This window comes from Eublepharis macularius, chromosome 1, assembly GCF_028583425.1.
Source record: "Eublepharis macularius isolate TG4126 chromosome 1, MPM_Emac_v1.0, whole genome shotgun sequence".
Classification (NCBI taxonomy): Eukaryota; Metazoa; Chordata; class Lepidosauria; order Squamata; family Eublepharidae; genus Eublepharis; species Eublepharis macularius.
This window is the reverse complement of record NC_072790.1, coordinates 41748923-41760814: the sequence shown is the minus strand read 5'-3', so window position 1 is coordinate 41760814 and position 11892 is coordinate 41748923. Positions and strand designations below refer to the sequence as shown.

The window sequence follows — 11892 nt, the reverse complement described above, 5'->3', positions numbered from 1 at the left end:
TTTTTAAATAATTGTTGAGCATGAACATGTAAACACTTTGAGCTCTAACTCTAAAGGGCTATATGACTACTAAAGACTAAATTAAAAAGAAGGGCCTGTGATTGAATGATTATCATGACAGACAGCTGGATTTTGCTATCCATGCTAGCCAAAGATGTGAACACGTGTCCGAATTTGAGATATGAACACATCTCACATAAGGCTGAGAACAAAGACTGAAAACACCACATGCAGTGAAAGTGCTACACAGCATTATTACATAAATATCTATTATATTAATAGTACATGGAAATACTAAAAGATTGTTGAACATTTATGTGGCTTGGGCACTTAATGTAAAAAACAGTTACATTTTAGTGTCTGAATCTATGCAACAAAATCACAAACATCAAGAGTTCCAAATATACCTATCAATCGTTGGTTAATTTGACCTATGGAAGGTCAGCTGGTTAAAATCAGCAGTTTGAACGTGAGGACAACTTTGGAAGGTGGAGATGAGCCACCAATTGGCTCAGGGAGGTAGCTTTTCTGCATTACAAATGTTCTGGAATTATACAATAACTCTTAGGCATTCATGGTTTTTAAGCCCCTGTTAGCACCAAGAACTGTTTCAGAAGAGGTTAGCTAAGGAATACTTGTTAACAGCAGGCCCAGATGTTATCAGAAACAGATAAGGAAGTAAACCTATTCCTGGTTAACAACTGTTTCAAAGTGAAGGGGAGGGCACCCATGTCTGAACATAATTGCATACAAAAAGGTGGCCTGCACAAACAATATTAACTGTTAGTTTTCTATGTCCAAGGATCTTATTCATTTACATTTTATTTATGTTGTTGATTTAAAACATTTATATGCTGCCTTTCCACCCAATTCTACCGTATTCATTTAAATTTTATTTATGTTGTTGATTTAAAACATTTCTATGCTGCCTTTCCACATCAAAACAAAAGTTTAAAGCATTGAGATACAATAATGTGTATATACCTGCCTTTCTCTGGAGTGTTTTTGTATGGATAATTTGATAATGCAACCCTTCATCTGCCGTCTGAAAGAACACGGCTCAAAAACAGATTTACCTCCACATCTGCACCATGTGAGAACTGGACCTTAGCAGCATCCAGGAAAGTTCTGTCTTCAATCACAGATTTGAGTCCAGTAGCCCTTTAAAGACCAACCAAATTTTCAGGGTATACGCTTTCTAGATTCAAAGGTCCCTTTATCTCCAAAGCGTATACTCTGAAAGTCTTGTGGTCTTCCTACTGGACTCAAATCTTGCTGTTTCACTACAGACCAATACAGCTACCCAACTGAAACTATCTCCAGCCCTGTGACTCCTTTGATGGAAAGGCATTTCCATTTGCAGAAGAGGGGGCACTGATTTGTGTCAACTGCCCCTTCCCATTGCAGATCCGCCTTGAGCCTTATATGCTGTACCTGACCTATGAACAAAATTTGGGGGTCTCAGCAGGCTGCAGCAAGACAGAGGAGTTCTGTTCTGCAAAGTCCACAGCTGGTTGAATACCCGCAATTCCTATTATTTTCTACCCTATTAAAAATCATTTTAAAAAGAGATTAAAAATAAAAAGAATCTTTTTAAAGGCTGCTCTTAGATACAAAAGAGATGGGGAAAATATCTTTTTTAATTTATGGATTATATTACCTTTGAACTGTTTGAAATATTATTTGGAATGGTATTAAAGGAAGTTTTTTTTTCATATCTCTCATTTTATATAAAAACCATTTCAATTAAGTAATTGTAAAAAAAGTAATCTTACAATATTCTCCGAGAATAGGCTTTTTAACAAAAAATTAAAGAAATAAAGGAATTTAGGGCTTGGGGCTGAGTGCTACCACCCAGCAAAATATTTCAACAGGCGATCTACTTTATGTGCTAGAACCTTCCTGCATCACACTGTGGTACTTTTAACATTTTGATTTTAGTGGTTGGTTCGCACTTATACCTGCAAGTCACTCAAAAAGCGCCTTGCACTCAATGACCTGCAAGTAAATGCAAAAATTACTTCCCTTGCAAGTACTGCATTTGAGAGGACCTGAAAGCCCCATCTATAGAACTTGATTAGTTGCGACTGTTTCACACAACTAATTCCTTGATGTTTCAACCATATGCATGTGTGAACTCGTTTTCAATAAAACCATCCACCAATGGGAAACAACACTTTCCCCACCACTAACAGCATGGGCAGGGGAAATCTGCCTTTAGTTTTTAAATACGGCAGCCATTGACATTGGGCTACTACTATACACTTTTTAAAATCTGGTTTTGCATTTGACAAAATCCATGACAGGCACTTACATCCACACCAAAGGCGCTCAACAGGACTCTGTCAGCAGCACAGCACTAATGCCACACTACACCCTTAACAGGAAAGAAGCCACAATGCACAGACAGAATTAGGGTGCAAACCTTCTAGGGACAAGAACACATTCAAAAAACAAGTAACATCTCCCCACCGTTGATTTTACCCATTTACAATCTGGCTAGATCATCCTGTAGCCAGTCTGGGATCATATCAGCCATTTCCTTGCTGTTTTCCAGGACAAAGGCATGGTGGATCCCTTTCTCGCACAGTCGGATGTCTCCATCTGGAAACTCCATCTTCATCTCTTCGTAGTATTGCACAGGGCACCACTGGTCTTCAACTCCATAGTAAAAAGTTAGCTAAAATCAAAACAGAGAAATTATATTAGAAGCAAACTAGAAAAGAAGACCGACTTGGCAGTTCAGGCGTCACTGACAGATTCTTTGTTCAACTCAATCACTGCTAAAACTGTCGAGGGCTTTCACGGCCGGAGAACGATGGTTGTTGTGGGTTTTCCGGGCTGTATTGCCGTGGTCTTGGCATTGTAGTTCCTGACGTTTCGCCAGCAGCTGTGGCTGGCATCTTCAGAGGTGTAGCACCAAAAGACCAAGAGTCTTTTGGTGCTACACCTCTGAAGATGCCAGCCACAGCTGCTGGCGAAACATCAGGAACTACAGTGCCAAGACCATGGCAATACAGCCCGGAAAACCCACAACAACCACTGCTAAAACTATTGACAGAATCAAAGCTACAGATAGTCCAAGCGAAATTGTTAAAATACTCCATCCTCAAACCCACTCATGTGGATATATATTTCAATCATGCTGAACGATTCATAAGTATACATATTTTTGATCTGCATGACAGTTCATGATTCAATATTCCCAATACAAATAATCCAACAGAAAAAAATGATTTAATCGCAGTCCTTGTTTCCCCCCGTTATTTCCATGTACTTTCTGCATTAAAAAAATCTTGAACACATTATCAAATGAAATGTCCAATAAAATATGAGTTGAGAATTCAAATACCACACAACTATGGCAGCTGCTGCAAAAACACTAGAAGAATCTGAGATTGCTATCAACAGGATGTTTACATTTAAAGAGTTTCTAAGAAAGTAATGAAGATTTCCTGCAGTTTACTCTACTGGCTTGACAGCTAAGGCAGCTCAAGAAAGTGTAAAGTCCTGACAAAAACATTTCCTTCTCCTGGTTGTATTGCTTCTGCAAACTCTTGGAGGACACAGTAGATGACAGTTTAAATGTACAACAAGCATCCAACTATTGGTGCCCTCCATTCAGATAGGTTAAGAATCTCAGACTTCACTTTAAACCATGGACCCTTTTTTAAAACTCCTGCTAACAACGTAAGAGTCACTTAGAATCCCCTTTCTGTATTCATTTTATTTAAAAAAACACAATAACAACACTAAATGGTGGCACTGAGGCAGGTGTGATCCATCTTAAATTGGGGAATGACCCAGTCGTGCTTCATGACTCACCAACTGAAGGCAGGCACCTTATGTAACATTAGACAGAAAGAGCCGCCATGCTTTATTTAAATATGCTAATAGACTGCACTCTATGAAGAATTCCTGAGGAAAATTGATCCTATCAAACAATGGATGTAATCTGGTTTGCAAAGATTCAACCAAGGAGGAGCCTTCCCTTTTTCAATAAAGTTACATAAAAAGTTGCCCCAGATGTTCTTTAATTGTAGCATATCTTCTTCCTCCCAATAAAATAGAAAAAAATTGAAACAATCTGCTGTTTTTGGAAATTCTGCTTTGAATTTTGGACTTCACACATATGCTGTACTTTGGCATTACCAGCTGGATGTGAGTGGAAGTACAAGTATCGACCTGAAAACACTTGATATATAGGAATTCTTTCATAAAATACCTCTGCCATATGGAGATCAGCTGGTGCTACATTTGTGTTCGTCTTAATCTTCTGAGAGAATTTGTCCATTTTTAAGGAAAAAATTGGACTGAAAAATTGACGAATGCAATTAAATTCAATGGTTGTAAATGTCACTCAAGTACTATTTTCTAGGTGCAATACAGTGCTGTACTTTTCATAAAAGCTGGTAACTCACAGTATAGGAACTTGGAAGCAGTAGTTCTTCAGTGGGCACATCAGCCAAGACACTGCAATTAGTTTTGGAAAATGCTGTGGTCTTCATGGTCATGTTACTGAATACAGTAAAGATAAAATTAACCATCCTGACCATGAGAATATTAAGACTTGGTTCCAGCAGCGGGCTTTCTGAGAATGGAAGGGGGAAGTGATTTTCACCGACTTCTCCCTCCCACTGCATACTTCCATTTCCCATGATGTTTCTGGAGGAGTTCTCCCCTCCTCCGCCCACAGCAGCCACATTCTAAAGGGCATTTGGGGCTGCAGACTAGTAGCATATATAATGAGACATCAGCAGCCTTGGGTAATCTTTGGGATTGCTCACAGGACATGGGGTTCCAACTCAATCAGACTGGCATAGATTATTGTTGTTCAGCTGGATCCAAAAAAATAAAGGACGTTTCTCTATGCTATATGTGTGATGGACATAACACCAAATGACTAAATATCCTTAAATGTCTTAAAGCAAGTCACCATACCTTAATGTCAGCTGACCACCAAATAACCTACCATCAGGGAGGGTGAAAAAGCTGCCCCTAAGTACAAATTTTAGGATACCTTTAAGGGAAACTTTATTATTATAGTTTTGCCATCTTGAAGGTATAAATGGATTTGCTACATCAGGCGGCAAAATGTCTTAATCTATCATGGCCCAAGAAGATGGAAATAACAGTGATATAGTATGAGGATCACATGAGAGTGAATTAAGATAGCACAGGTTTTTTTTTTAAAAACGAGGAGTGCTATTTATTTGTGATAATTAGAGTAGCACCATCTCATCTGAAATATGTGTATCTCTTTCAGAGTGGCTGTTTACTTTTATGTTTGATACTATACTCATTCTTACGGTATCTTTTTTTTTTAGATTACCTGCTGATTTGGGAAGTTGTATGCATGTTAAAGTTTGTGGAATTCTCCATTCATTAAGAGGGACTGAGATATTTTCTTGCTTATGAAGCTGATCTACAGTATTGTATATTTTCTCCTCATGTGGGTAAATGGATATCTTAGTGACCTAGGGTAACGTGACTTTTCTTCCTTTGCCTTTCATTTTCCGTGAACACCGTTTCTGTGAAATCATTTTCTGCCTACTATACTTTTCAAATCTTATGTATATCACAGAAAGTCCAATTTTGGAGATATAATAATTTGGGGTCCCGCTAGATGTGCCAATGAGCATGCTTCAATGCTACGTGTCGCAAAATCCTCATGTGCAACTTTCCTAACTTCCACTCTGAACTTGAGCAGCATGCAGTCCAAAAAGTACATGGGACCTGCCAAAATAAGAGGTGTTCCTGGCTGTAGAGAGGATTTTAGACCTATTCATATGGAGTATTTGGAAGATTTTCCACAACTGGAGGTAAATAATTTACTCTGGCTATGGGCAGAGAGTCCGCATCTGTGGTGTCTTCCGTACTCCTGCCTTCCAGATTATGATCCTTTCAAGGGTAATAACTATTAAACTGCTATGGACAGCTTTGGACACTGGGTCACGAAAACTAGGCAACACCAGACCAGCTGTTTCAATAAAACCAGTTCAAAATTGGTTTTGGCTGCTTCAGTTTGCAATTTTCTTCAAGACATTTTAACAAAATGAGTCCATGCCTTAAAAGAACACAGAACCGTTAATTTGTCAGTGAAGAAAAAAAAAACCCCTCTTCAAAGCCACTTTGACTTACATCTTGCTTTACAAAACAGGCTTGTCTTTATAAAAGTCTTTGGGCCACGATCCACAGATACCTTAGGAGCTTCAGCACATGCACCAGGATTTCATCATTTTTCTCCCAGCAGCAGCTCATCGTGTTTCATCTGAGATTACTTCTAAAGATTCTTCAGATCCTTTACAGGGAGGTGGTTGTATATTGCTCTCCAGAAAATGAACCAAGCTGAGTGTTTCCAGCCCCACTGCATCTCATTCTCTATCAGCACAGAATGCTTGCTTTCTCTGTCCATCATGACATAATTGAGATAATATATTGAACCTGATGGTCCAGGTAGACTGATCTTGTCAGATTTTGGAAGCTAAGCAGTTGTATTCAGATGGAAGACCACCAAGGAAGGCCAAGCAGAGGTAGGTAATAGCAAACCACCTCGGAATGTATCTTGCCTTGAAAACCCTATGGGGCTGCCATAAGGGGGCTGAAACTTGACAGCACACATGCGTGCACGCATGCACGCACTCTCTCTCACACAAAAAAATTGAATGGAGAACCTTTTTACCAGTTAAGATTGTCTTCACTAGCAGCTCTGCTGTGTGAGTCCAACTAGAAGAAGTAAGGTGTGGTAGCACCAAAGATGGGAATGGTTTTTGTAGTGGTGCCAAGACTTTAGAACTCTCTTCCCATAAATGTTCTTCTGCTGCCAAATCTGCAAGCTTTTAAAGACCAGGGGGAAAAATACCCTGCTACTATTTTCCAATTTCCCCTCACCATGGAGATTTTCACTTGAGTTATTTTATTTTCTATTATTTTATTTAATCTTCATGACGGTGGCTGTGTAGGGGTCTACTTTTTTTTTAATGTTTGTTTATGTGTCTGGACTGTTTTCAGTCTGTACTGTTTTTAGGATCTGCTGTTTTTATGATCTTTGCTTCTTTTTTCCCATTCTTATGCTGTCTCCTGCTGGTTCTTATTTTTATTGGTTTTAAACTGCTTTGTTAAAACTTTTTGTTTTGTCTAAAACTAGGCTGTAAACCATCTTGTTTAAGTTTTATGAAGTACTTCTCCACTCAAAGAGTAATTCACCTATGGAATTCACTGCCACGGGAAGTAGTCGGCTTGGAAAGGAATCTGGCAAGTTCATGAAGGACAGGTTCATCAATGGATATTAGCCAGGTTAACTAAAGGGAGAATCCATGTTCAGACCCTCTAAGTACCAACACTGGGGAAAGGCTTTAGCCTCTGAGCCATGCTTTTAGGCCTTCCAAGAGCATCTGTGTGAAATATAATGCTGGGGGTGCTACTGGATCTTGACCTTCTGTTGGAGGTTCAGGTTACCTCTGTGACTCACAGTACTTTTTATCAGCTTCAGCTGGTTTGCCAGCCATGACCGTTTCTCAAAAAATGTGAACTGGACGCAGTGATCACATCCAAGTTAGATTACTGCAATGTGCTCCATGTGGGGCTGCCTTTGAAACTGGTTTGGAAACGTCAGTGAATCCAAAATGTGGAGGTCGGGCTCCTGTCAGGGATCAGTTACAGGGATTATACCGCCCTTGTGCTGCACTGGCTACCTTTTTGTTTCCAGGCACAATTCAAAGTGATGGTTCTTACCTTTAAGGCCCTAAATGGCTTGGGTACAATGTACCTGCAGGACTATCTCCTCCCATACAATCCAGCCCACCAGATCTGCCTCTCAAGTCCTGCTCTCGTGGCCCCGTTTTCGGAGCTGAGTGGCCATCAGAGGCAAGGCATTTTCTGTGGTGGCACTTTGCCTTTGGAACACCCTCCCTCTTGAGGCTGGTTTGGCACCTACTTTATTATTTTTTTTTAGGCATCAGGCTACAACACATCTTCTGACCCAGGCATTTATTTAGGAGTTTTCTTTTATCAGGTTTTTAAATGGTTTGCTTTTGTTTTATGGACAGCTTTTATGCTGTTCATGTCCAATGGCTTGCTTTTTAATGGCTTGATTTTAATTGTAAGCCACTTTGAGCAGGACTCCCAGAAGGTGGCAAAGAAATATTCTAAATAAATACATACTAGATGGGTCATTGGTCTGATTCAGCATAGCTACTTTTGGAACATGCAAAGTGTGCTTATTTTAAATAAATATTTTAAATGAATAATTGTTAAATTCGCTAAACTCATGCTTTGAAATTGAGACTAAAAATAATATTTAGCACTTAAATAGCACTTTCCTCATTCAAAGTGGTTCATATATAGCCATCTCAACAATTCTTCTGATTATTATTCGTTTTATTATTATTTATATTTATTCATTTTATTTACTAATTTATACCATGATTTTCTGCCCTCAACACAGCCAGTCAGGGGAGTTAACAGTCACCCGGAGAGCCTCCCAACTGGCCTCTTGTCAGGGAGGGCTACCTGACCATCTGCCCCCCATATGAGTTACAGCTTGAACTGAATAGCCTGTTCCCCCTCCTTTTGCCCACCCCCTGTGTATTATTGGCAGAGATGGGTTGTAAGATTGCTGTCTGGGGTTGGTGCTTTATGGAAACTGTGTGGTTTTATTGTGCATTTTAATGTAAATTATGTTTTATTGCTGTAATCCGCCCTAAGCCCACTTGCAGGGAGGGTGGGATAGAAGCCCAATAAATAACAACCACCACCACCACCACAACAGATTAAAAACATATATAATAAACATATCTTTAAAACCATTAAAACCAAACAAAATTAATTAAAATAATTAAAGCCAAGTTAAATATATACACAAAAATATAAAAATGACAAAAAATAGGACAGGAAAGAAATATCACTGAGGGAATGCCAGATGAAACATTGGCAGAAAACAGCAACAGAAGGGGACAGGCAAGTCTCTCTGGAGAAAGAATTCCAGAGTGTTGGTGCCACGATCGAGAAGGCCCTCTCCTGGGTTGCCACCTGCCTAATATCAGAAGGCAGAAGCACCTGAAGCAGAGCCTCCAAAGATGACTGTAGTGGTTAGGTAGGTTCATAAGGGAGCAGGTGGTCCTTCTGGTATGTTGGTCACAAACCATATAGGGCTTTAAAGGTCAACCTTGAATGGTGCCCGGAAACAAATTGGGACTCAATGTAGATGAGGTAACACTGGAGTGATATGATCTTTATGACTCATTCCAGTCAACATCCTGGTGACAAGCATTCTGCACAAACGGAAGTTTTCAAACAGTTCTCAAAGGCAGCCCCACATAGAACACATTGCAGTAATCTAATTTAGATGTAACCATGGCATAAACGACAGTGGCCAAATCTTTTCTGCCACAGCTGGATAACCAGCTGAAGCTGATAAAAACATCTCTAGCCTCAGCTGCCACCTGTTTATCCAGCAGTAGGCCTGCATCCAAGAGCACCCCAATTATGGATCTGTTCTTTCAAGGGGAGTCCAACCCAATCTAGAATGGGTGACACCTTAAATCCTGGGTTAGACTTTCCATTCACCAGTACCAATTCAGTACCAATACCGCCTCCAGGTACCAGTTCGGGGTTTCCTCAGCCTTCGTGGCATAAGCTAGGAGCGTGAGATAGAGCTGAATGTCATCCGCATATTAGTTGAAACCCAGCCCAAATCTCCAGATGATCACATCCAGCAATTTTATGCAGATATTAAAGAGCATAGGGGATAAGACAGAACCTTGTGGGATGTCACAAGCCTAAGACCAAAAGGCTGAGGAGCGGTCCCCCAGCACCACTTTCTGAGACCTCCAGGTAGGATGAGAACAAATGCTGAACAGTGCCTCTCAATCCCACCCTGGAAGTTTTGGTTCAGAAGGATACCATGATTGGTGGTATCAAAAGCAGCTGAGAAGTCCAGGAGAATCAAGAGAGTCACTCTCCCTCTGTCCATCTCCCAGAGCAAGTCATCCACCAGGGCAACCAATTCTGTTTCAGTCCCATATCCAAGCCTAAATCCAGACTGGAAAGGATTTAAACAATTTGCTTCACCCAGGAAAGCTTGACATTGTCCAGCCACCACAAGATGACTGTAGTAGTCAGGTAAGTTTGCAAGGTTGTCCTTCAGGTATTCTTGTCCCAAGTCATATATGGCTTTAAAGGTCAACACCAGCATTTTGGATTGTACCCAGAAACAAATTGGGAGCTAGTATAGATGGGCCAAGACTGGAGTGATATGGTCTCTATGTTTCAGCCAACATCTTCGCTGCAGCATTCTACATCAGTGGAAGTCTGGAGATCAGGGGGCGGGGCCACCGGCCATGCGACCATTTTCGCTGAGGGCAATTTAAACTTTAAAAAACTCCCCCTTTGTTCCAGCTGACCCAAAGTGATGTCATTGTGCAGTCTTGAGTTCCACCACTGGGTTCCACCACCTCTTTTCCCAGAAAAAAAGCCCTGGTCAGAGTCATTAATTCCTTTCACAGATCAACCAGGGCATCAACAGGTGCACCAACCATATCAACAGGTAAGTCCTCCAGAGCTGTGATTTGGATCCACGTGGCTCCATGGGCAGATCATTTTAATAGATCCCCACCACTGCGGAGTCTTGGTATCCCTCTAAGTTTAAACGAAAGCAAATAGTGATTTGTCCATGACAAAAGAACCATCACCAGTTCCTCCACCTTCAAATCACATCCATCCTGCCCAGAACAAAATACGAAATCAAGTGCAACTTGCATAAAATGTGTACAGCCTGCTATTATCTGAGACAAGTTCAGGGTTATCAGAGAGACCATGAAACCGTGAGCTGCTCCTGACAAGTTGACCTCAGCATAAATGTTGAAATCCCCCAGGACAACCAGCCTAGGGGTCTTCAACATGCCCACCCCACGACTCCATCAGCTTAGACCAGGAGACTCTTACGCAGCTGAATCCCAGTTCTGTCTCTCAGTCCCAACATTAGATACACAGCCTGAAAACCAGAAGCATCTGGATGGGGCACAGTGCTACGGGGATAGAGGGACCTTACAGACTACACCAATACGACCTCCTATTAGACTTATGCTGATGTATCATCAAGTACCTCTGAGCTCACAGTTGGGAAAATTAACCTCCTCCCACCCGCCAAGTCTCAGTGGTACATGCCAGATTAACCCTCTCAACCAGGAATAAATCGTGGACGGCTGCTGTTTTTCCTGTGACTGACCTGGCTTTTTATATACTGGCAAGTTGTTGCTATGGTTACCAATGTCACCCTGGCTGGAAGAAGAGGCAGAAAGAGCAACAACAGCTCACAGATGTCTGCTATCCCTTCCCCTTAGCTAGCCAGATTTTCTCTCACTGCCATATCTCCCCCTATCCCAAACACTTTGAGTAGTAGCCGAGGGATAGGGCTGAAAGCTAAAACACATGAGATGAATTACATGAGGACGCTCAAGTGAAGGGAGACACAATGTTCGCTGGGAAGCTGAGTTTAAAAAGACAGATGGGAAGGCTTTGTCAGTTTCCCCTCTCTACAGACCCAGGGAGATCCCTCCTCAGAGGGTCTGTTTATTTCATCTTTTCCTTCCAAAGGAGAAGTGAAACTGACAGAACCTTCCTGGAGGCAAAGATGAAATAAAGGAACCCTCTGAGGAGCCATCTTGGTGGCTCTGTAGAGAGGGGAAATTGACAAAGCCTTTCAATCTGTCTTTTAGAACTCAGTTTCCCGGCTAACATTGTGTCTCCTTTCACTTGAGCATCCTCGTGTAATTCCTCTCATGTGTTTTAGCTCTGAGAAAGTGGTTTGCTGAAGACCCTCTACTGAGTTTGTGACATAGGACAGATTCTAACAGGGAAGCTCCCAGATTACATTTCCTTAGCCATTATGTA

At 41.1% G+C, this 11892-nt stretch overlaps 1 protein-coding gene across 1 annotated transcript in view; it reads right to left on the bottom strand.

The window, feature by feature from the left end:
* Positions 1 to 234: 234 nt before the first annotated feature.
* The window catches only part of LDAH (lipid droplet associated hydrolase), a 114869-nt gene continuing 103211 nt past the window's right edge, over positions 235 to 11892 (bottom strand). Inside the window, exon 7 of the mRNA XM_054992747.1 lies at positions 235 to 2680. Coding sequence (XP_054848722.1) covers positions 2489 to 2680 — 192 coding nt within the window. The 3' untranslated portion in view covers positions 235 to 2488. The remainder of the gene's footprint in view (positions 2681 to 11892) is intronic.